Source organism: Echiichthys vipera, assembly GCF_963691815.1.
Source record: "Echiichthys vipera genome assembly, chromosome: 19".
Classification (NCBI taxonomy): domain Eukaryota; kingdom Metazoa; phylum Chordata; class Actinopteri; order Perciformes; family Trachinidae; genus Echiichthys; species Echiichthys vipera.
The window spans coordinates 20,719,401-20,746,239 of record NC_139844.1 but is presented as its reverse complement, the minus strand read 5'-3'; the positions used below and the strand labels follow the sequence as shown (position 1 = coordinate 20,746,239).

The 26,839-nt window shown below is 42.2% G+C and overlaps 1 protein-coding gene across 1 annotated transcript; it reads left to right on the top strand.

Annotated features, from left to right (window-relative positions):
- The first annotated feature begins 286 nt into the window (after positions 1-286).
- On the top strand, positions 287-26,191 carry dpf3 (double PHD fingers 3). The gene is made up of 12 exons (XM_083934086.1): positions 287-333; positions 9,861-10,021; positions 11,527-11,634; positions 14,780-14,913; positions 15,072-15,167; positions 16,028-16,100; positions 17,059-17,100; positions 18,221-18,358; positions 18,498-18,626; positions 22,272-22,384; positions 23,294-23,375; positions 23,510-26,191. The coding sequence occupies exons 1-12, from the start codon at positions 302-304 to the stop codon at positions 23,575-23,577; spliced, it is 1,176 nt and encodes a 391-aa protein (XP_083790212.1). The 5' UTR covers positions 287-301; the 3' UTR covers positions 23,578-26,191.
- Positions 26,192-26,839: the final 648 nt, after the last annotated feature.

The window sequence follows — 26,839 nt, the reverse complement described above, 5'->3', positions numbered from 1 at the left end:
CAAAACTCTAAAGGACACCCTGACAGAGCTCATTATGTTTTATATAATTAAGTCCAATTGTGACGTTTTCACTAAAATGAACACAATCATTTTATTCAATGGCATTATTACTACTCTGTGGACCGTCTGGGACACTGATGTTGACAGATTTCTCTGAGGCCACGCCTAATGTCTTGATGCTGGTGTTGTATTGGTAGCGCGCACAGTGCCCAGGACCGCATTGGCTGTTGTGTGTGTTTTTTTCATAAGGGTCCCAAACTACACGGAGATTTGGAATATTACGTTACAGTCTTGCAGGAAAATGGCGACTGTCATTCATAATCCTCTGAAATCGTAAGTACAATTTAAAATGTATCACTAAAACGAGTGCACAGTGTGATTGCATGCATTGATACGGGGGCTGAACGCGCGCTCAAATGAGAACCACAAAAAATGGACCCTCGCCATGTACTTGGACAGACGCCGTGTGTTAACGTTATCTGCAGGTACCGCTGCCTACTCGCTGTATTTCGCAATACTAGTGCAAAAGCGTGCACTCGTGCGCAAAACACCCGCGTGCCAACCTCTCTCGTGCAGTTTGGTTTCACTTCGAAAGTTGCCTCGGTCCACTGTTCTGCTTTATGAACACGGTTGACACAAGTTTGCATGCAGTGCTTCTTTGTCAGTGCTAGACGGGCTGGATTTGCATAGATAATTTCATGCAATTAATGTCACAAAGCGCACATTGAGAGGGCGACTCTCGCTCACTGCGCGTCTCGGGGCTTTCTCCGCGAATGTCCAATGCATGTAAACAATGGATGGCGGATTATAATATGTTATTATACAGTATTGACCTCCTTTCAGGCGTGTAGAAGAACGCTGCAGTGTTATACTGGTTTACGGGGCGTGCAGCTTCCCCCTGAAGTTAGATTTTAAAACTGTAATACGGTGCGTGTACAATTTCTGATTTGCAAAAAAGGAGCAGCAAGCATTATTTGATAAAATGCAAAAATGGGCTCATATTTGTTCGTTTTATAGCCATCAGTTAGGTCCCCCTCTCATGTCTGCCCTGCACCCCTAACATCCTGGCTGACAGCAGATGTTTACCACTGGGCATGTGGAAAGTACAGAGAGTTTTCAGACAGTTATCACATAATCTTCCTGTGCAAGAGGCAATATCAGTGTTTCTGATGGTTCTGATAAGTGTGGCACCATATCTTTGCTCTCACTTTAGGTCATTTCATAATACCGTGGAAGTGTAAAGAAATCATTTCAACTGTCGTCATCCTGAACACCCTTTTTTTTCACACAGAACCCTTAATGTGCTTTACTAACATGTCATGTACTCACATTCAGAGGGAAGGAATAAGGAGCATGACACATTTCTGTAAGCGCAGATGATGCTCTTGTTTTGTAGAGCTCTTTGTCGAAACCACCAAACAATGATCCACCCCAGCACTTTAAGCCGCTGTATTCCACTCAAACAGATTAGTATGTAGATAATGTAGATATATGGGTGTTTTGCTTGTATCCGCAGTTGTGCATTTAGAGCGACAGATTAGGAAGCACCCTCATATTCTCCTGGGTCCATCTGTTGATAGAGGGAGAGGTTCATTTAAAGACGGACAAGACAGGATGGAGGAAGGGGATCCCATCTGCCCTTCATATATGGCAGGACTCTCTCAGACAGAACCCCCCACCTTATCCAGTATCTGCAAAAAGGGAAAACAATGTGTGTATGTGTAGGTCGAAGGCAACCTAACAAAACAGACATACAAGCATAAGTCAATGCCATAACACCAGAGAAACCTGCATTCAAGCTAATATCAAGGGACATGTGAGTTATTACCATGGGAAGTAATGTTGTGGAGTAGTGTTCAGGCAGCACATGTTTGAGTCCACTATCTGTTTGAAACAAATGGGCCGGCTTGTCAGCTGTCCTCAGCATGTGGTTGGTTAACCGTAGCGCATATTCCCATGTTGTAGCAAACGTGGGGCTGTCAGGGCCTCTGGGAATCAGGGTATTCTTTCTCTTATCTCTCTTCATACGAGACTGACACTGCGGGTCAGTAATAGCCAATCGCCTCGCTGAATTAAAGAGGAGATTTGTGCAGTCGATAAGGCTGCGATAATACATTTAGACTCTCTGAAAGATGACTTACAACCGTCAGCAGCTCGCAGTAAATAGGTCTGGCTCTCTGGAACTCATTCATACATGTTTTAGCCGTGCATATTTATATAACCTGCATGGCCGTGTTGAATGAGACTCGATGAAGAGCTGAAGCATTCAAATGAGTGATGTAATTGGTATGCACAAATGTGTTTCTGTGCAGGTCGTGTGTCCTTTTCCCTTCTTTTTTTTTAACCATTAGGTTTGGATTTGAAATGAGCAAGAGAGATGAGGTGGAAGGTGCTTTTGCATTGTGTGCATAATGACTGAAAAGACGTGGGCTGAGATTTAGAGACATGTAAAGGAGATGGTTGTGAGTGAGTGTGTGTGTGTGTGTGTGTGTGTGTGTGGGAGGGGGGCATGGGGGCATCTTGTGTGGGGTTGTGTTTTCATGATGTGCTCGTTGTATGTGCGGGCAGTTGTGTAGCTGCCCGCCCCTCCCCCAATTTGCGTGAGAAGGAGCGTGAGTGAGTGATGGAGGGGTTTTCTTTTTTTTTGGGGGGGGGGGGCTGTCTGGCTGCATTTACTGCATACATTTATGCTACACCCTCAGCACAGGGCCGAACTCTGGCCTTTGTCTCTCCAAGCCCGGGGAATGGGAATGTCCGGGAATGGTTTCCAGGCATGGGGAATTAAATGTCCAGGAACAATTTTTTTTTATAGAAAGCTCCATGCAGGGATCAATCCTTTTTTTTTTCCCTTTTCTGCACATGTTTCTCTCTTTATGTGTGTTTTGTACGTGAGATTCCTAAAAGGAGAGTGCAGCGATGAGGTATATATGTTATTCTCCCTACACAGAAAGCAGCATCTGAAACAGCATCTGAATCAGGGTTTCCCCTTTGCAACAACCCCCCCCCCCTCCCCTCCTAATACACTCTGCACCTTTCCCTTTCATTCCCTTTGTGTGTCTGTTTGCGCATGGACAAGCGTGCGTGTGTGTGTGTGTGTGTGTGTGTGTGAGTGCGCCCGTGCGTACACACATCCGCGCATTTGAGAGAAAATGAGTGTGACAGGGTTTGAAAGGGAACACGTGTGCCCCGGGACATATCCAGACCCCTCCTCTTCCCTCCCACTCTTCCTCCTTGGCTCCTCCTCTTCGTTTCCCCTTCTCTCTCCGCTTTACTCCAAGTGCCACAAAGACGCCTATCAGTCAGTGCCCACATTCTGTTGCCCTGCCCCGCACTTCCTTTCGGGGCCTCTTACCTATTCCTCTCCCTTCACTAATTGTGCCTAATTTGCGGTGAACCCACATCGCTCCCTCCAATGTTTCCTTTGAGACACGATGTGTACGTTCAGGGTAGATCCGCAGGCTTTGTGAGAAAGATGTGTTGAAGAGGTTTGTATTGTAGAGTCAGTGGCTTATACAGTTTCTCATTAGCTCAGGATCTGTGAGTTGAATGAGGTCATGCACAATATTTAAACAGTTAATGCTGAGAAACATGCCTGTTAAATCATACAGGCTATTATAACAGCTCATCAGTGGGATATTGTTCAAAGATACAGGCAGTAGTTTTCAAAATATATTTAAAAGGACTTCTGCCGAGTCCTTTAAACTTTGACACAAAAGTCCTGATTGCTACCAAGCATCAGTGATGTCTTCAGTGATGGGCTGGGCGATAAATGAACATGATAACTTATCATCTTTCAGTGGAATCGCATCCTGATGAAACCATATACCGAGATATCCGGATACACAATTGTGTCATCTAAATTGACACAATTCTCCTTAATTGCATGTATAGGTCCTGTCTGTGCATGTGTGTGTATTTCGGGCCTGTGTGTGTAACATGATTAATAATAAATACAATTTCCCCATTGCGGGATAAATAAAGTAATTCTTCTTCTTCTTCTTCTTCTTCTCTTCTTCTTCTTCTTCTTCTTCTTCTAATAAAACAAGCACATGCTTCTCAGAAAATCATCTCAAAAAAACATGTGAAATATTTAGAGGGAATACCATTTGAAAAGGGTGGTTTTATTTTTTACATCCCACTATTTGTGTGCATGATGTCAACATAGACAGTATGTTTATTATTGCACTAAACTCACAAAATGAGAAAATACTCAGTACTATTAGTCAAGTATTTAATTCAGACAGTAGTACAACATAAGTTCACCCTGTGGTTATTTCATATAGACTATTTATTGAATAAACAGACAACATGCTATTATTGTGAAAATGACCTATATATCGGGACAGATCATTTTGGGTCATATCACCCAGCCACAGCCTGTTCACTCTGCAGACTTCCACTGATGTACCATCAGACCACAGAGCAGCTTCTGTCCTCTGTCAGGCTTCTCAACTCATCCTCCGTACATGGGAGGACAACCAGTTGAAATACACGTGAACTCTAACACGTTGACAACACGTAGATAACACGTTAACAACACGTTGTCAACGGCTTTCTATATCCGTACTCCACCATAAAAAACCTAATTTGTGTGTAGCATAGAGGAACTTGCATTTGGTTGTGCTACCTTGTGTTGTTGAATGAAATTTAGATGAACCTTGAAATGTGATTTACTGAGACAACACAGTGCAATAACATTAGCAAAAAAATAGTAGTATAACAAAAACTACAGTTAATAATGTTCAACTTGAACAATTGTGTAGTTGCCACTAAATACAACATAGTTCTTCTCCAGCGACTGTGTCTACAATAAGACTGAATTAACTGAAGTGAATCAAACGTAATTAATTATAGCACGATTTACTGGCTTTTTACACGAGCTTTCAACCGTAATGTTCCAAATGAAATAGCATTTATCTGAAACCTGCGTTTGTAAAGTAGTAAAGTGAACAATAAAATCTATGCTGTAAACTGAATGATATAAGATACAATAACTGTTTCACCACCCTAACTTCTGTGAAGTTCTGCCCTCTACAACGATGTTACTTCAATCATTTTCCCCTGGGATTATTAAAGTATTTCTGATTCTAATTCTGAATAACATTGAGATGATCTGTGTTCACTCACAATGTCTGTACATATTGAAGCACACGACCAACGTTTCAACTGAAGATATGAATTATAGCATCTCCTTAAAATGTCACATTAACTGCTAATAATTACAGAGACAGAGCAATATTCCAGCATCTCTACTGCACACACACACACACGCACGCACACACACACACACACACACACACACACACACACACACACACAAACACACACACACACACACACACACATTAATGAGGGGTTTCACTTTGTGGTGAATAAATTACCTGGTCGTTTGCACATCACCGGAGGCGGATGTGAGTGTTTCACTTTTAATGTTCCTTTCATTTTACGAGATAAACTCCTTTAAAGTCTTAGCGCATTCAATTCTCACTCTCATTATATGAACAACACATAAATAGAACACGTTTTTAAATGTACAATCGTGTCTCTGGTTGTCTCAAGGATGCTTCACCTTTAGCCGTGAACTCAGAGCTCATTAAAATGATTGACAAATGTGTGATTGAAGTAAAGTGAAGAGGACTGACAAAACACCTCATGCCTCAAGGCTTTAACCCAGATAAAGGAAAAACCAAAACAACACTTGTTTTCATCATCCACCGATCTGCATCGGAGTATTTATCATTTATCTTTCATTTTCTCAAGTAGTTTAATAATTATTTAGTTTATAAAATGTCCAAAAATAGTGAAAATGTCCATTATGATTGCTTGTTTAATCCGACCAACAGTCTAAAACCCCAGCATATTTAATTTCCTCTCATATATGATAGAGAAAACATTGAAACCCCCACAGTTGAGAAGCTGGAACCAGGGAATGTTTGGCATTGTTTACCTTTAAAAAATGCTTTAAATGCTTCATTAGACATCAGAATTGTTGCAGTTCAGTTTTGATGATTAAAAAATTGAATAATCGATTAAACGTCTCAACCCTCAAATGAGGTATGACGTCGTAAACTAAGATGTGTCACTTTTTTTTTTAAGTTGTCGAAACAGGAAGGAAAATGGAGTGGATTTTAGTGTGGAGAGAAGTGCGACAGTGATTTATTACGCCACTGATGAGCTTCAGTGATTAATTATTCTATTTAGCAAGGAGGAAGAGACCGTGCTGTGAGCGATACGTAACAGACAGAAATGTGTGGTGGATGAGAATGAGATTGATGGAGAGGAATGACAGCAGACCTCCCAACAGAAAGTCTGATTAATAGAACTACGGATTAAGTGTAAGCCTGAATATGTATAATGTCCATAAGCCCTACCTCTGTGAGCTTTCACCTAGAAACATTGAAAAGACCGACCGTCACACACAAAGCTCCTCTGTGCTAGTATGGGAGCAATTGAGACAATCACAGTGCCACACACACACACACACACACACACACACACACACACACACACACACACACACACACACACACACACGGCAACTGCAGATTCCATCAGTATCCAGGAAGCTGTTGACCAAGAGGAATGTGTTCCCCAACATGCAAAACTCCACTTACATAAGCTGCATCACTAGGATCAGCCATACAGTCCACTAATGGGTACAAACTGGAGCACAGTACAATCTGTGATGGTTGAATCTGATTCGAGGGTCGGGGGAGGATGTATCGGGACAAACAGCCCACAGAGAGATGGCCTTGGAGGCATATAGAGACACCTACACACACACACACACACACGCATCTTTACTCTCACTTAGCTCAACACATGAACACACCTCTCAGACAAATTCACAGGCAGTCCAACAAGCAGGCACGAACGCTCGCTTATGTAAGAGTTTATGAAGCAGCCCCGGGGGTTAACGTAGACGCTTTGTTGCTGGAATTGGGACAGAAATATAAAAGCAATATGGGATGACACAGAAAGGAAGAGAGGGGAAGAAACCTGGGGAAGACACGATGCCTGTAGGTCCACACACATACACACAAACACACACACACACACACACACACACACACACACACACACACACACACACACACACACACACACACACACTACACACACACACTTCAGTTCCAGCACCAAATACTGAAAGCAGAGATAACACCTCTGGGAGTGTGAGTTATGTGAAAGGAAGTCACTTCTGGAGGTTTGGATTTGACTGGATCGCTGCAACTGCTGGTTCGTCATACTGTAAAAACATGTGTGGCCAAAATCACCAGCAGCTGCCATCCTCATTTCTGTAGGTATCCCGATGCAAACCTCAGTCAGCATACAGGCTACCACATGTGCTAAAGGCCAGATCTTATACACAGCCTAGCTTACACTGTGGCACTGAAGGTGTACACAGAGCCACGATAGAGGTTTGACTTTTTTTGCGTGTTTGCAGCGCTGCAACAATTTAATTTGTTTTTTATGGGGGAGGTTACATGCTGGACTATTTGTTAGCTTGGTAGCAGTGACTTCCTGGAATCTCCACTGGTTACCTACGGATAGTGCTATGCCATGACCAAGGTTGCTGTACTATCCTATTATGTCTTTCGCGTCAATTGAATGATTTCTTTACAATAAAGGTCCTATATTATGCTTCATACTTGTATTTAGAGTTTCTTTTTAGAACATTTAATGTTGAAAAGCACATTATTTTTCTCATACTGTCTGTCTGATCGTACCTGTATTCACCCTCTGTCTGAAACGCTCCGTTTTAGCGCCTGTCTCTTTAAGACCCAAAGCCCAGTCCGCTGTGATTTGTCAGCGTTTCCGCGTCTTCTGCATCTGTGCTCTCTGTGTCTCTGCCCATCATTGCAGCAGGTGAATGACCGTAACAGCACTGTAGTTGCACTTTCTACCCATGTGTAGTATAGTTGTGACATCACAACAGTACAGAAGTCCTGACGGCTCGTTTAAAGGCACAGTTTCTGAATACGGGCTGTGTGCATTTCTCTGTGGATTGAGCGTTTAGATACTTTAACAGTACTTATATAGCACCTCAGCCTGCTTTATAATAAAAAAATATATACATGGAAATCTGACTTTTTACAACATGGGACCTTTAAAGAGTGATTTCACTTTTGACCATGTTAAATTGGTTTTCTCCCTCAAAGAAGATATCATTTTTCTGCTCTGCGTGTCATAATTATTTTCGTTTTCTCTTTTCAACCACAAATCAAGCATCATCTTTGTACCTGTTCCCTCCTTTGAGTTCTCCCCCTTTCTCCCCCACACATGCATTACCCCGTTAACTCTCTGCTGCTGCTCACTCCACCCTCTCGCCCTTCTCCCTCCCTCCCCCATCCTCTTCCGCCTCCGTCCACCCTCCGCTCCCTCCACCTCCAGACACTGCACATCTTTGTGAGATTCAGTGTGACCAGAGTGCTGGTCTTTGTCCAGCTTGGAATTCTTTACATATCTGTGCTCTGCCAGCCACACAGACAGGTTGACAGGCAGGCAGATAGACATGTACGCACAGAGAGACAGACAAGATCCTGCTGCTTTGGGTACATACCCAGCAGCAATAGATACTATTGGCAGTGATATTCTTCTTTTGAAGGCTCCACATTGATTATAAAGCAGGTGGAGGTGCAAGATAAATACTGTGCAAATATTAAAACGCTCCACAGAGAAACACACACAGCCCGTATTCAGAAACTGTGCATGCTGTAGTTATGACAGCTAACTAGCATATAAAGCACATCTTTACACATCTATAGGCTACTATTTAAAGGTAGAAAGTGCCTCTACAGTGCCGTTACAGTCATTTTCCCGGTTGGGATAACGAGAGCACATATGCAGAACAACCGGAAACGCTGACCATTCATTATTTGGGACCTTTAATTCACATTTAACATAAATGAGGATTACGTCTAGAGATCACACAAAATAGATACTGAAAACAAATTTTACTCACTACTATGGCTGTCTCATCTAATAAACTAAACGCTAAACTGTTCCCAAAGATGGTTGTGTTGTTTAGTCTACTCGTTTTGGAGCTGGGTCTTGTGTGCCTCTGCTGGCTAAGGATCAGACCCCATTAGAATTATCTTTTCTCCATCTTCCTCTTTGGATTTCAGCTTTATCTGTGATAAAGAGTAACCTACCCAAGGTGGATATTCTATGTGGGCGAAATGTCTGTTTCTAATGATTGTAGCTGCAAAAATGAAGCTTGAGACTGTGGAGATTATCTATGGCTCACATCCTGATTTATGCCTTCTTGTGGATCGATAGTGTGATAGAGTGTGTGTGTGTGCCTGTGCATGTGCCTGTGCGTGCGTGTGTGTGTTGCCCATCTGTTGTGTGGACATCGATCCGACACTCTCGCTGATTCATCAATTCGACAGTATGAAATATTTCTTCTATAGTTATGGTTTATCATCATCATTTCCTGAAACCGTGCCCCCCTCACAGACCTTATTGTGTAAAGATGTTCCTTTGCACAACAAACTGAGTCAACATGCGGGGAGAAGTCTCTGTTATATTAAGCCAAAGTTAACCAGGACTGCATGGGCCCGCTTATGCTTGATTGGAGACCAAATCATCAGCCACCGGCACATATTATTGCAATTAACCATCCAAAAACATGTCATCATTTAGCTGATAGGGCTTCAAGAGCGGGGATGACTCAGCGCACAGATACCCGAAATCAAAGCAGCATGCTGCGAATAGCTCAGATCAATTGCATACATACGACTATTTGTTTCTTGCGGGTAACTTGAGCAAAATGTTAAATGACTGGGGCAGTTAACGTAAATGATTCTTCTTGTCTCTTCACCTGCCACATTCTCTGCTTGTCTCTCTGTGTTCAGACTCGGTGACCAGTTCTATAAGGAGGCTATCGAACACTGTCGCAGCTACAATGCCCGCCTCTGTGCCGAACGCAGCGTGCGCATGCCCTTCCTGGACTCGCAAACTGGTGTGGCGCAGAACAACTGCTACATCTGGATGGAAAAGTGCCACCGTCAGCCAGGTGGGAAACATCATCTGATCCACTGAACAAATTCACGCATCTCCTGATACCATTCCCATTTTTATTGAAGGAATAGTTTGGCATTTTGGAGAATATGTTTGTAATTTTTTTCACTCTTGGAGACTGTTGCCAGTCAGCCAATGTAGACGCCATGAAGTTACTGCGAAACCTTATGTGTTAGTCAATGAGCTGTAGAGCTGCTGGTAAGCAGATTTTGGACGGAGCTAGGCTAACTGTTTCCCCATGTATATTTCAAGTCCGCTGAAAACGGACCCCATGGTCTTTTTCAGCAAGAAAATACATCAAATAAGCCATCAAGACAGTTTTTTTCGTTGATCAACCATGTATGGAGAAATCCCGGGGAGAAGCTAACAGCTGGGGAGGGCTAACACTGAGTAGACTAAAGCGGCATCATTTAAACACTAGTACTGCTCAAAATATCACCAAACCTCAGCAGTAGCATGATAAGAGTCCCTGCACATAAAACGAAGCACCAATAACGTAGTTAGAGAACCCAGAGTTTATTAAAAATGACTGTTGTACAAGTCTGTGCTTCACCAGAAGGACACCTGTTGACAGGTAGCCCATACAAGTCGATTACCGAATGCACTGGAGTTCAGTTCAAGGAGGATTTCTTTTAATAAACTCCAGGTTTGCTAACTACGTTGTAAGCGTCTCCCTGGGATTTCTCCAAACATGGTTGATCAACGAAAAACTATCTCGATGGTCTAATTGATGTATTTTCATGCCAAAAATCCTGACTGACTGGTATCAATCTTCTCATCTAACTCTCAGCAAAGAGCAGAAATGCATCAATATGGAAGGATGGACAGAAAGGATTTAATTCAGATGATATGATCGCCTCCCCCAATAAAAAAAAAAAAGGTCAACCCCTCTTTTGTGTATCACATGCTTACACACGCTGATTTATCCTGAGACATGCAGTCAGAGTGCACATCTGGGTCGCCTGCACAACCAAAGGGAACATTCTGCTCTTTACAGAGAACTGGACACAAATAGCCTGTTCCCCATCTTGTATGCAAAGCCCTTCAGGCCACACCCTATACTTTGTGGCAGCCCTAACTCACATTTTATGCATGTATTCTGGGTCAACGCTGATAAAGGACACAAAATTTTAGGTTTTTTGTGTGACAAACTGTTTCTGGAATTCATAAGAGCAGGAAGGAATATGTAGACCATTAGCTCGAGCACTGAAATTGAGACATATTAAGTGTCAGGAAAACAAGACCAGCCCACTGTGTATTTCTGTGTGTGTGTGTGTGTGTGTGTGTGTGTGTGTGTGTGTGTGTGTGTGTGTGTGTGTGAGAGAGAAGGGGTCTCAATGCAAGTTTTGTTAAAATTGTAGTCCTGCCAATGGTTGTTAAAATTCTTCCTGTGTGCCGGTGTCTCTGCATGTGTGCGTATGTATGTGTGTGTGTGTGTGTGTGTGTGTGTGTGTGTGTGTGTGTGTGTGTGTGTGTGTGCGTGTGTGTGTGTGTGTCCAGGCCAGGGAGCAGGACAGATGTATACCTACCCTGCTCGTTGCTGGAGAAAGAAGAGGCGGCTCCACCCTCCCCTGGATCCCCAGCTCCGCCTGTGTGAGCTTCGACTAGGTAATACCAACAACAAGCACACACACACACACGCACATGCACATGCACGCACAATGACATGCATGCAGCAGTGAATGCCATAGCCGCAGCAGTATTGACCGACAGTAATGCAATGAATGCCGCTTTCACCGGTGCGGCCACTCCTTTTTGTATACACGCTACCATCACCTAAAAGCACATAGTGTGTGTGTGTGTGTGTGTGTTTGTGTGTGTGTGTGTGTGTGTGTGTGTGTGTGTGTGTCCTCTGTGCTCTTGTATAGCTGTACAGAGCTTTAGGCGTGCTCAGTGGCGTTAATGTTCACTATCTGACCATCTGGCTCTGGTTAGCCTGTCTCTCTCGCCAGGTCTCCAGGTTCATTCTCTCCCCTGAATCAATGCCTCCTCTCACTGTTCTCTGGCAGTACACGCACACACACACACACACACACACACACACACACACACACACACACACACACATGACTCTCTGTTGCAGCACAGAAGCACCCTGACTGGGCCTCTATAATCATTTGTCCATGAGGCATTAGAATGTAAGTGAGTCTTATGAGGTGGAAGTGTTTGCTTTTTTTTCATGCTTGTGTGGGTGCGTGCGTGTGTGTGTGTGTGTGTGTGTGTGTGTGTGTATGTGTGTGTGTGTGTGTGTGTGCGTGTTAAAGGGGATTGTAGCAAAGGAATGAACCAGGAACCTGATAAGGGGGAGAAATAAAGCCGAGTCCTTGTTTTCTCGGCTTTGCCACACTATTGTTTCCCCCTCGCTGTCTTCCAAGCGCAATATAACACTCCACCAATAACGATCCAGCTTTAAGCCGAAGTATAAGTAGTCCAAAAAAAAGAAGAGACACTCCCCAGAGCAAGCAAGCTACCAACTAAAGCTCGTAAAAAGGAAAGAAAATTGCGTTTGTAGGGCGAAAGAGTAGATGTCTCCTGTTTTGTTTTTCAGAGATCCATTTCTGCAGTTTGGCCCAGATATCTATCCTAACATGACAGAGGAATGCGAGTGCTCCTCTTCCAGACTTTATGTTTATTTAATGCTTCCTGAGCAGAGAGGTTTGTCTCTCTGTACACAGAGATTCTGTCACAAGGTTACTTTGAAATAGTGAAACCAGAATTAGGTTCCTTGTTTTGTACAGTAGATCCTCTGCTTCTTCATCGTGTCGTAGCTCACCCTGTCAGTGGCCGTGCCTCAGCAGCCATTTTGCTTCCCCTCAGTATAAACTCCCTGTTTAATCTGATAAGGGTTACAAAAAATAGATGCATACAACATTTGTTTTAAGATGTAAACAAAACCATGAATGTGCAGTTTACATTCACCTCTTTTATAGTATTTTTTCTCATGTTTTTTTGTAGTTCATGCCTCTTGTTCCTACTTTTGATGTGAGGGGTGCGATGGCATTGGCCAGTTTACATTCCTGTGTCACTCCAGCAAATTAATGCTTTAAACATTCTGGATCCACATAATGCAACGCAAAAGCATCTTTCATTAGAACTCCCTGTGTTCCCAATGTCCACTTCTTTCAAACCCCACATCTCCAAGCCAGAGACTGTATAAAAGAGATGGATGTGGCTTCTGGGCCTGAAAAGTAAAGCAAATGCTGAAGTGCCTTAAACCTGCATTCTTCCTTATGTCCATCAGGGGGCGACTGGCAAAAAAGAAGGTTGTATAGAAGTCAATGAGAAAATGAACCTACTTCTCACTTGATTAATTCCCTTAGTAAACATTTTCCTAATGAGTTTAAGGTTTTAATTGCAAGTTGGAAGTCTTCTTCAATATGACATGATGTCCATTTTGTAAATTATGGTCCCATTTAGAGTAGACAATAAAGCAGTGTATGTTTTAAGGCAGTGGTTTTCAACCTTTTTCTTGTCAAGGACCCCTAAATTAAACCTTAGGTCAATGACCCACATTCAATTCTCGCTTCAAGGACCTCCATCTGAAATGATTTTGTCATGTCCCTGGGAGGATTTAACATTGGAATTTCACTGTAATGTGCAGGCAGCACATGCGGATGAATGGCTCCTTGCTCACCGGCCGCTAAAGGTCCACTGGGTGATGCACGTCAGCCGGTTGAAGATCCGCAAAATTTCCCTCTTTGACGTTTAGCTTAGCACAGCGCCATCGAAACAACAGTGGCTTTACTAGTTCTCTCCCTAAAAAACAAGACAGTGACAACCAAACTGCCAAACTCTCGCGCAGGTCCTCTGTTAAGAAAGTCCCCAATGACATCACCATGACATCATCAGGGTTTCATCCTGAGCCACAGACACAACTGTTCTCAGAGGCTCGTACTCCTCCTGATGAGTAAACTGACCTTCATGGGTAAAATCGGTGGAGTGCCTCTTTAAGGTCAGCAGAGCATCCGGATCAATATGACACGTGCAAGCGCCTATGGATGTGTGTTCGTACGGGGTTGGGGGTGCAGGACGTTTCATTGCTTTTCGCTGGCAGAGCAGAACAGAACGTATAGCTGCACCCCGGCTTTAGGGACCGTGATGGGGAGGGAGGAAATGTCTTGTCAGTGCCAGCAAGTCAACCCATACAAATGGACACAAAGAAATGAAAGGAGGAGGGAAAAGAGGGGAATCCCAGAGGTACAGCAGCTCTGTATTCAATAAGAACAGCACGCAGCTTCAGTGGCCCTGCACCCTCCCCTGCCTTTCTTATCACATCCCTACTTTCATTCTGTTCTCAACTCGACGTTATAGATCAAAGACGCGGACAGAGAGTCAACGCTGTTCATCTCCACGGAAATGAAAAGATGAAAAGAGGGAGAGGAAGAAAGATAAAGTATATCAATTCACTTCAGGCCTATGAAGAGTGTTTCATGGCTTTGCTTCATTTTTCCTTTTCTCTTTCTGTGAACCTGGTGCCACAGTTACTAAAGCTCCCTTTATTCCCTGTACAGAGGAAACACTTACACAATATCCTCATTGATACTGATACATTTTCTCTGCTCTGTCAATTGGCACACAGCTGGTTAGTCAAGTGGCGGCAGAGGAAATTGAACTTGCGCGTTCAATACGGGCAGCAAACTTTGAGCAAAAAAAAAGTGTCTGTGAGGATGATAAAGAATGAATTTGCACCATTAAGGAGGACATTGGCTCACACACACACCTGCCATCGCAAATACTTTTTCTTTCTACTCAGAAGCTGAGCTGGCCCCAAAGCGCGAGGGGCCCCCGGGGGAGGCCACAGCCTTGGAGGCCCTCCTCAGGGGGGATAGTCTGCTGGAGAAAAAAAACAACATCTGTAAGGAAGAGGAGACATTGCTGGAAATACAGGTATTTTATTATGTACATGCATTATGTACAGTGGAATTGTTATTGTTAAGAATCGCATCACATATCTCCTTGTTTTACTCCTCTCTAACCTCTTAAAACCTATTTTTACTTGTGCCTGACGCTCCCACTGCCTGCACGTGTGTGTTTCTGCTCCGTAGAGAGTTCTTGAGGCGGAGGAAAACGGGGACGGTCTCAATGATGAGGAAGACTTTGACACGGATACTCCAAAGAGGAAGAACAGAAACAGAGGCAAAGTGAGTGTTGCAGACAGAGACACAGCGTATACACAGGCGCACACATATATGTGTGTGTGTGCCTGCGTGTGTGTGTGTGTGTGTGTGTGTGTGTGTGTGTGTGTGTGTGTGTGTGTGTGTGTGTGTGTGTGTGTGTGCGCGTGAGTTTGTGTGTGTGTGTGTGAGAGAAAGTTACAGTTCATCAATTCAAAATCTATTAAATGAAAAAGTGACTCTTATTTCTACAGCACAAGTTTTTTAGGATGATGTTAGACATGAGTCACATCTTAAAGGTCCCATATTGTAAGAAGCAAGATTTCCACCCAGGTCCAGGTGCTTTATATACAGTATACTGTGAAAGTGTCAAAATTCTCAATGCACAGAGAAATGCACACAGCTTGTATTCAGAAACTGTGTCAGGACTTCTGTAAGGTTGTGATGACACAACTATACTATATATAGGTAGAAAGTGCTGCTACAGTGCCGTTACAGTAATACCTCAGGTTTAATGACGTGTACTCAGTTTGCAGATGCAGAAGATCCAGAAATGCTGGGGGTTTTTTTGGGTGGAGGGTTTTAAAGAGACAGGCGCTAAAACTGAGTGTTTCAGACAGATAAATGTATAGTCAGTCAGACAGCATGAGAAAAGGAATGTCTTTTTTGAACAGGAGTGTAATATCTCCCCTGTAAGGTTTGTGTTTCATACTAAACGATGACAATAAACATTGTTTTTGAAATATGTTAATTAATGTCAAGTTAAAAGAATCAGAAAATGTTTAATTACAAAAAAATCAAATCTGAAATATCACAACTTTTATTTGTGTTGAAACATTGGTACAATAGAGCTTTAAACGTCAGACGTGTGTTGTGTTTCCTTTCAGAACAGAGGATCCAGTCGCCGGAGGACAGAACCCGTTAACATCGAAGACCAGGACAAACCATACGTCTGTGACAGTAAGTGGACAAGAAAGCTTGATCCTTTGCACATCTAGTGCCATCACGTGATCAGTGTCATTAGATTTTGCTCTACACGTTTGTCCAACTAAATTCAGAATCGCAGTGGTTCCAAAATCTCAGGGAAGTGGAGAAACTCTCTTCACCCTAGATTTGCTCTATTACCAATTCCTTTATGGAGAGGGGTGGCGTCTGGTAGAGCGACAGGAGGGAGGTCATGATGATTACGCCGCGCGGACTGAACCGGATGTTAATTTGGTCGCGAAACAACCAAGCCTCTTCGCGTTCTTTGAATTTGTGTGATGCTTTCAGCACCGGTCCTTACTGACAGAAGCTCCTGAATCCCATCATCTCTCTGGTTAGACATTTTCATTGCCGTCTTTGTGTAAATCACATTGTTTTTATCGTCATGGGTATGTTTGATATAAATTACCAATATAAATGTCATCAACACTCCCATTGAATCTCAGTGAATACGCCGGAGAGTAAGCGCCTCTAGTCACATATGGGCTCGTTCTAAGATTGAATGGTCTTTCTACATGGGAGCTGGGAGGGAAAACTCAGTTTGAGGGCCGGACCCACTGAATGGGACATTTGCGTTCTCACATACAGCCCTGCCAGGTAATGTCTCGATTATTTCAGGTTACGCAGTGCATGGTTTAAAGGGGCTAGAGACAGATCCAGAAGACTTGTCATTTTCACTCATCTTTCAATGATAGCCCTCTCTCCTTCTGTCCTAAAAGCTGTCCTCTGCAGCATGAAGACAGAGTTTGCTGTAAATCCAGACCTGACTAGCATGCCACTTGCGTACTTGGACAGAAACCAGGAATGGATTGCCATGCGGATATGGATAGAGATAGCCACGCTGACTGAGCCTCGAAACAGATGAACCTCATCTTCATTTATGTCTTGTGCTGTCTTTCCTTTATTGTTTGCCTTTGTGTCTTCTCTGTTCCAGATAGATACAAACAAAAGCATAACTCAAAAAAGGCTGAAGAAGGTATCTGAACCTGTCACCATCTTGTCTTTCTAGGGGCTCCCATGAACTGTCTTTTATGATTGGCCTGGTGTGGGACTGGCTGCCTGAATGCTAAACCCTTTGGTGATAGCTAACGCTTTAAATGCTTTATGCTAGCGCAGGTTGCTGAATTCAGTGCAAGCATTGCATGACACTAACGCTACTCCGAGTGCCTTAATTCTTGCTCGTTTGCAAGGCATGCACCAAATGATGCTTCAGCTCCACTAATGACGCACTCAGGGATGCATGTTTCGTAAAGGCCGCACTAGCTGTGATATGATCCGCAGACGTAGCCATTGTAGAAGTGTTTACTTTGGGTGAAATGGATCAGGGTTTCACTGTGGGATTGGATTGGCAGTGAATCTACAGGGAGACGGTGAAGCTTTGCAGCTTTGTGGTAAAATATGCAAATTTGTAACAGAAATTGCTGCGGAATTGGGTGTAGCAAGGAAAGCAGCAGAAAAATACATTATACTAAGAAACTTCTATGATGGCTACAGCTCTAATGTGCTCATTAAGCTCTCATTGACCCCAAGAGCTACTGCAATATTACACCATCGATTCTAGTTTTCATATTAGTAGCACATATAATGCTTCTAAACCAGTCCTTTTTTTACATGTTAGATATGTGACTTCCATGCCTTCGCAGTACAGCAACAGCAGGATTAAAAACCTGTCTGTAAACCTTGTGTTGAGTTGCTCGTAATAATCTGTTTTTGGAAACAGCTGTAGGTGACCTTTGATGCATCTCTTGTAACTGTAACAATTTCCCCCTGGGATTATTAAAGTATTTCTGATTCTGATTCTGAGATACTGTAAGTATGTTTCAATAAACGTCCTTGTGAAATACTTCACAATGTGCATTTTCATTCCAGTTGAATGCCAGATTTTATATTAGATTTCTTTCCTGTTTTTAATTTTTATTTAAATAAAATGACTGTAAAGCAGAGTGCAGACCATTAAGTTAAAGTTGGTGCAAATATAAATCTTTTATATTTCAATTAAGGCAGGGTTGACTGATGATTTTGAGCAGTCCACAGTACAGTATGTTGCACACAAAGCTTTATGTGTTTCTAATGCACCTTTGACGTTTTATCTGTAGTATGTGGAAAGCGCTACAAGAACCGGCCCGGCCTGAGCTATCACTACACCCACACTCACCTGGCAGAGGAGGAGGGCGAGGAGGAGAAGGACACAGAGATGTCCCTATCCCCTCCATATAACGCAGACAACCACAAACGTAAGCTGCTGCCTAGCGTTTAATTAAACACAACGTTGAAATACTCATAAGCATGATAGTTATGAAAAATCATTATAATGAATGAGAAAATGGATGTCATCTCATGCGTCCTTCTCCTTACATGTGTTCCTACCGACAGCTCAGAAGGGTCCAGATGGCAGCATCATCCCCAACGACTACTGTGACTTCTGCCTTGGGGACCAAGGCTCCAACAGGAAGACGGGCCAGGCCGAGGAGCTGGTGTCCTGCTCTGACTGTGGACGCTCCGGTGAGTCCCCAATCCCCACAACACGAAGGGTTTCCATCTAAGCCTCGGGTTCTTTGTTGGCGTTTGCATTTATGTAGACCACAAGTAGTTTTTCTGCCAAAGAATTTAGTGGTAGTTGAATGATTTTGATATCATAGCAAGAAAACTACTCTTAATATTAATTTGACTTTCAGGGAAATATATTTATTCACTTTTCTGCTGAGATTTACTTGCGTTCCTCTCGAGAAGATCAATACCGCTCCTGTGTCTGGACGCTAAATATGAAGCTAGAGCCAGGAGACTGTTAGCTTAGCTTAGCTTAGCTTAGCTTAGCATAAAGACTGGAAACTAGCAGCTAGTCTGTCCAAAGGTAACAAAGTTCGCCTAAATGGGAAAAAAAACAAGTCTAATAATTTCCCCCTCGGATTTTTAAAGTATTTCTGATTCTAACTACACCTCTATAGCTAACTAAGTAGCATGTGGTATGTTGTTTGTTTAAAAAAGTTGTAGTTTTACAGGTGAAGTAACGTTCTGGAGTATTGTTGTCACCATGGGGTTTTCCATTCTTGTGAAACAAAATAAAACATGTTAAATGTATTTAATTTTAGTTCATTGTTTTAGACAGGAGCTGGTAGACGGACATTGCTAACTCTGGACAGAGCCAGGCTAGCTGTTTCACCCTGCTTCCAGTCTTTATGCTAAGCCAAGCTAAGCTAACGTGGCTGTGGCTTCATATTTAGCGTACATCATCACCATCCTCACCTTTATTGAAGAGACTCAAGGTCCATTTAAAAAAAACAACAACAACAACATTCACTTGCACTACACCACCTGGGTTTTCGAAGCAATATGCGCAGACAATCATTACACGCATCCTGGAGCTTCTGGATGCTTCTTAAACTTGAACATGGGAGTGGTATCGATTCTTCTCATCTCACTTTCAGCAGAAAAACAAACAAGCGTATTTCCCTAAACCTCAAACCTCAAATGAGTTGTTTGCTAGTCTCATATAATTTGTTTCTACTACACATCTCATTTTTGTTTCCCTTTACTTCCTTTTTATCCACAATCTCTTGTTCACGTCTTTCCCTCGCTTCCTTGCGATGTCTATTTTTGTTACATGGACTAAAATGTTGCTTCCCCAATGGCCACAAACGTTGTGCAGTTTAAAACAAAAGTTACGAATGTAACTATGGTTCTATGAATCCTGGATGGCCGCTTCAGGCAGTGCTTCACACTGAATATCTTCTGTCCAGTATTAAGCACTGCCTCTGGCGATCAGGAAGGATGAAATAGATATCTATTTAGACTAATAATAATATAATAAATTATAATTTCTTTACGTTATATCTTTTGGATCCACATCAATAAAGTATACTATTATTAGAACCTTTACGTTAATGTTCACATAGTTCATTTTAGTCCAATTATTCCAAGTAATCTTTGTTCCAACCAACCTGTGTCTTCCTGATGATGTAGATCTGATTATACATTTATGGCGTGCAGTGACTTGAGCTTTCATGTTGCCACAGTGTCTTTTCAATGGGTTGTCAATGAGCCTGAGACCATGAGACGTGAGAGCCAACTGCAGGAACTCTTTGCAGAGTTTCTCAGAAAAATAACATTGATCCTGCGGCTCCGCTGCTTGCTTCCACCCCGCATGCTTCTCCATGTCAGCCTCGCCCATCAGTATGGACTTTTGCCTTTAGACGACGTGCACTCGTTTGTTTTCAGTTTTCATGCATTACCTTATGGGACATTTGGCTGCGTTTTTGTTTCTTTTTCCCCCCTTTTTTCCCTCAACACTAGCCAAAGCCGCCTCTGCTGGATATCTCAGCAAGACATTTCTCGAATCATCTCAAGCGTCTTATGCTGTAAGAGAGCATTCATTTCAACACGCAAGATGCTTTTTTTGCTACGGTAGACTCATCTGTGTTGCTCTGACGCTGATGTTTTCATGGTAGCTGGAAGAAGAGGAGTGAAGAAGGATGGGAGGAAGCCCAGTGCTCTAGGGGAAATGTACAGCAACGTGTCAGACAGCGAGGCCTCCACGTTTCACGGCTTTGAGGATGCCGAGCTGGAAGACATCTTGTTTTCAGACAGTGATGATGCTGTGGCAGACAGCTGATGACGGGACTTCCTGGCTTCCTGGATCTTGTGACAATAGAATCAAATCTGTTTAAATGATTTCATTTGAACCCTGGAAGACTGGACGAGTACTCAATTTATTTTTTTACTTTTCAAAGATGTAGGACATATAGTCCCTCAAAAGACATTTAAATCCACCTTTTCTTGGAAATGCTGCCTCTGATGGATAAATTGGCATTTTCAAAAAATTGTTTTAACCTTGCTCTGATGGATTTTACGGCTCAACTCGTTAAGACATCTTTCATTTTTCATGAACCAATTGTCCTCAACTTGACTTTGCTTGCGTAAGATAATCTAGGTCGTAGACTAAACTTCTTGGCTACATCCTAATTTATTCTGGACTGTAAAGAAAAAAAGGAATAGGTTACATGATTGGCCGCTAATGTGGCAAGAGGAGGGATGAACGTGGACTTTTGAGTCAAGTTGGCTGAGAAGTAAGAGCCAATCGGCACTCCATTGCTCCTCTCTGTCTTTACAGACGACAGCTCGTCTTTCATCAGTTGACGCTGAGTAGAAATGCCTTTTCTACTGCCCGCTGCTAAGTGGGATCCATTTAAGCGGATATGCCATCTTTTAAACTGCTTCAGCTAATTTCTGCCTGACTGTAATTCCTCAGTTGGATTCGGGACGCGGGCAGCAGCTTAAACTCTTCTGCTTAAAATTTCACTCAGATCCCTCAGCTTGTCTTTATTCACCCATCACAGGTTGAAGGATGTTTTCAGTGTTTCTGGCTGCTTCCCAAGTCCAGATCTGAAATCAGTTCATTCTTGATTATGGTTCGCTCATGGCTCATTGATACCCCATCGATACCAGGGTGACAGAGATAATAACTGTGTGCATGAGAGGCCGACAACAACGTGAAGTTGTGGGGAAGCTATTAAAGACCTAAAACTTTTAATACAGGGTCGTAAAAATACTGCTCGGTTGTGTTTCCCTGTACACACGCACCGCTTGTGTTTTGTTTTCCAGACTTATAATCACATGTCTTTTGTGGCTAGGTTGCTTTTGGAGGCTACATTTCATGCAGCTGTGTGGACTGTTAGCACTGTGGGTGCAATTACACAGTTAACACTCTTTTAACAACACAGTAATCTTCTTTCGAAGGGGGAAATTATGTTTTTTAAATGGTTTTTCAATTTCTTTTTTTTGGTTTGTTTTGGGTTGGGGTTTATTCAACATCAGATGACCCTTTTTCATTTACAAAATCTCACCATAGTGGAAGTACTGTGTATTTATTCTTGTTAATTAACACCGTCTGAAGCAGACCCTCGGACAATCAGACACAGCTGCAGATCATGTAAATCATCTTTTTAAGGATTATTTAAATGTGTTTCACATATTTGTCAGGCTTTGTCTGCTGTCAGCTCCGATTTAAACCTCCTGCCACATGTCTCTCAGCTATTGCATAAAAGAACACCACTGATTTGCTTTGTTAACTCTTCTGGCAATCCACTCTGTCACCCCTTCCTTCCTTCTTTCCTCACTGTTTCCTCATTTCTTCTCACCGTCCCTCTGCAGGTCACCCCACATGTCTGCAGTTCACTGATAACATGATGCAGGCAGTCAGGACGTACCAGTGGCAGTGCATAGAGTGCAAGTCTTGCAGCCTCTGTGGCACTTCAGAGAACGATGTATGTATACTGTAGGAGAGGGAAGTCTTCTGTCATCCTCTGTGGCTCGATTTCCTTTAAATTTGCTTTGAAGCGCACCAAATTCGACTTGCTTTTCTTTGAATGTCATGACCTTTCCACAGTCGGCAGCATTCAGCTTGTCAACGGCCATACATACAAGCCGAGCAGATATGTGATAAGTCAACCTTGATGTGATTTTCTTTTCTTCATACCATACCAGTGACTGGCTCAAGATATGTTTTAGAATAGTGACAAATACATTTTTTTTCTGTTTTGGATAAAAGATGTAAATGATCGTAAATCCATGAGGTAGCCACATATGTTTATTTACTGAGCAAAATTTCATACAAATGCAGTTCATACTGAATAGAAAAGATAATTGATAATAATCTGAATACACCTGTAATCACCTTCTGTCTGAAATGCTCCGTTATAGTGCCTGTCCCTTTAAGCTCCCAAAAAGCACTTTCTACCTATTGACATTATATAATAGTTGTATAGTTGTGACATCATAACCGTACAGAAGTCCAGACTGCTTTATAATAAAATAGACATGGAAATCCTACATTTTACAATATGGGACCTTCTAAAGTGATACTCACCATAGCAAACCTTGCAACAAAGGTGTATTATTTAAGGCATTTAAAGGTTGAAGCTCTATGTGTTGTGTCATGATATGTTGAAATCTCCCAGCACTACTTACCAGACCTCTTTTATAGATAATACAGTAAATGCTGCAACATAATGGGAGCCACTTTTATAGCAGTGTCTCTATTGCAGTGACTCTGATTTACTTACCTCATCATTTACGTCCTTTTCCAGGCAGGGTAAATTTAATTTTGTCTGGCCCCTGTACATATTTTGTAGATTTTAGATGTTTAAGATGTTGACTGTGTGCTGCCAATGTAGGACCAGCTGCTGTTCTGTGACGACTGCGACAGAGGATACCACATGTACTGCCTGAAGCCTCCAATGACCAAGCCTCCAGAAGGTACAGCGGCTTTTATTATACATCAGCGTGTTGATATCATGTCATGTAGTGTACGTTTGAGAAAGGCTATATATGGAAAAGAGCAAGGAGGACAAATGTTTCAGCCTCTCTTCCTATCGTCTCTCTCTCCACAGGGAGCTGGAGCTGTCACGTGTGTCTGGACCTGTTAAAAGACAAGGCCTCAGCCTACGAAGAAGCATAACTTCCATGGACAACACACACGTGCACACAATATATATATATATTTGTATCTATACATTAACTGTTTAACACACCCGAACATTAGCAAATACTTTGTCTCAGATAGAATCAAACACACGGATACGCTGTTTCACACATGCACACACACACACACACACACACACACACACACACACACACACACACACACACACACACACACACACACACACACACACACACACCACACACACACACACACACACACACACACACACACTCCAGTGCATTAGCAGGCTCAGGGCAGTTTCCTGTGTGAGGCCCGGTGATCTTTGACCCCTCATGTAGCCGAGCGACTCTCAACCGGGAGTCAGCCGACAGCAGGTCTGCCATTCAGTCGTTTCTCTACCTCACCACTCAGCAGACGGCAAGAAGCCAAAGCAAGATTGATAATGGCCAGTACTGTGTCGTACATGTGTAGGTGAAATACTTTAAACTAACCACAGATGTTTTCCCGATTTGATTTAATTTCAGTATGATTTGGAAGACATTGTTGCAGACTTTCTTGCTAAAACCGTTTCACACGCTCTCTCTACAGCGGGTTTGACTAATGTTTGTTTAAATGTCTCCTCCCAGCTCCACTCCTCTCCTGTGTTTAGACGTTACAGTGACATTCCTTTTTCATATCTGGACAGACTCAGTGTTAGCTATGCCATCTTTCACAGGTTTTTGTCAAGCTTGGTGAAATTTATATTCTGCGCCAAGAGGAAACGGGGCGATAAAACGGCCTGGACTATCATTCTTGTCGGAGCATGGTGACAGTTCTAATCCGCGTCTGTTTTTTGTATCCCTGCAGTTACTAGGATACCATGGTGCTCAATTTGACACTTTACAAAAAAAATAACATTTCTTTATATAGAATGTTATTATTTATTTATTGTTGTAATGGTCCAATGTTCCTGTAAAGGAGATCATTGTTACTGTAAACCAGTGGTTCCCAAACATTTTAAAACTGTTATATACTGGCCCCTCTTGATTGCATTTTATATCAACTGGTAACAAAAGGAGCGGAAATATATTGAAGTAACAAACTGCATTTTCTAGAAGTTTTGACTGACTTTTGATCAGCCTAAACAGCTTATTCTTTTCTTCCCTGTCAGGTCTTCTTAACATTTTTTTAACCTATGGTTTTAACCTACTCCTTACAGTTGGTATTGCTAACCTCAGTCTTGTTAGCCTTTGTAGCGTCAGAGTCATCTACTCTTGTTTCTTTGTTGTTACCTAATGATTCCTGATCCACAGACCTTTTTCACAGCAGACACTTTGAACCGTCATAGGTTGAAAAGCACAAGATGAACTAGTAGCTACAACTGACTTTTCACTAAGCCTCACCCCTCTTGGTCATTGTTGCTAGATCGAGTTTTTTTATTCTGGCACAGCTGATGTGCAGTTTACAATGAGTAGAGCTTATGTGACCGGGGAACATAGGAGCCTTTTGGGGAAAAGGGTCCATCATAGGGATGACCCCAACCGTAGCTAGCTAATAACGCTAACTCAGTGTGTTGGGTTATTACACGTAGTAGGCTAGTTAGCCGAGCATGCTAACGTTTCAATTCAATCCAATTCAATTTTATTTATAGTGCCAAATCATAACAACAGTTATCTCAGGACACTTTACAGAGTAGGTAAAGACCACACTCTATGACTTATTTATGATTTACATAGACCCAACAATTCCCCCGCAGAGTACGGTGGCAACGAAAACCTTCCCTATAAACGTTTGCGGTTTATGCTAGAGCAGATTAACACACAATTGACTTTTGTGTATGTTTTTAAAAAGATAGTTAAATCTGTTTGGCTACGATTGGCCTTACAAATCCCCCATGGCCATGTAGCCTCCATGTGAACACAATCTAAAACTGGACAGGTTAGCCACGCCTAGTAAAAGTAACGGTTGCTAAATGGGGACCGGATCGTTGACAGTTGTTGTTTAGTGAACAGTCAATTACTGTTATTAGCTACACCTGTGTTGGACATCTGCTGTGAAAAGGGTTTCTTCACCTTTTGTTTGGATGGCGTATGCGATACCTCGGTACCAGTGGGCTCCACCACACCTCACAGTTTGGGAACCACTGCTGTAAATGAACCAGGGCGATGTGTGTTTTATCAAACCTCGATTCATGGCTATTTTGAACAGGCAGTGAGGTGAATCATAGAAAGAAGCAGTGTAGTGTGGAAGATGGCACAGGTTTTATAAGAATTTATTACAGGTTTGTTTTTTTTATTCGGTTACGTTAGCCTCCAACGAGAATATATTCTGGATTTTCTGGATTTGTATTGATGTGTTAAATTGGTTTGACGTAAAATCTTCAGCTGCATCTTTTTTTTTTTTTTACGTTTTTGTACTGAAACTCAAACTTTGATGGTACTAATCTAATGATCGTGAATAAGAGCAACTAAGAAGAAGCTCAAAACTAAACAGAATAAAACCTTAAAGTACACACAGTGTGCCAGCCTTCACATCATATCACAATCTGCATTTGTGTTGTTTTTTTATTTTAATTGTGCCGTTTGTATTTGATATTGCTTTTCCACAGACAATCATGATCTAGCATAGATACAGTACATGATGTTAATACTATGCAGAGGGTTTTATTGTGCTTTTCCAAGGCAGGTATAGTGACCCTTTGTGTCTTCCTTTTAAAAAATGTCTTAGATGTCATTCTTATTTGATGCCATCATCTAAATGTGTTGTATTTTGTTAAAGTACATGTCATGTTTTGTGTTGAAATAAAGACGTTTCCATTAGTCGTATTTCTTTGTGTATCCTCTAAAGAAATATCCACTTATCTTCAGTTCACATTTTGCCTGTAAAACATATTTACAGAAATACCATGTTGAGCGTTTCTGTTCTTTTTCAATAATCCATTAACAGGAAACCGTGATGCGGAGATTGAAAATAGGCACTAAGTGTTTGTTTGGCTCTGGCCAAGATGGCTGTGTCTGATAAGAATCCATTATAATCTAATGGACAGATGAGCCGTCATTCTCCCTACAGATACGGCCGTCTTTCTGTCTGTCTGGCAACATCTCCAGAGATACAGAATAAACTTTATGAGCAGGTTACACGCATGTCAGAATCAGAATCAGGTTTATTGCCAGGCAATTTTCATTGCAAGGAATTTGACTTGATTTGACAGTGCCTACATAAATATAAACATGAACACAAGCGAACTAAATATGGCATTGAATTATATACATGAAATATAAGTGACAATTATAAT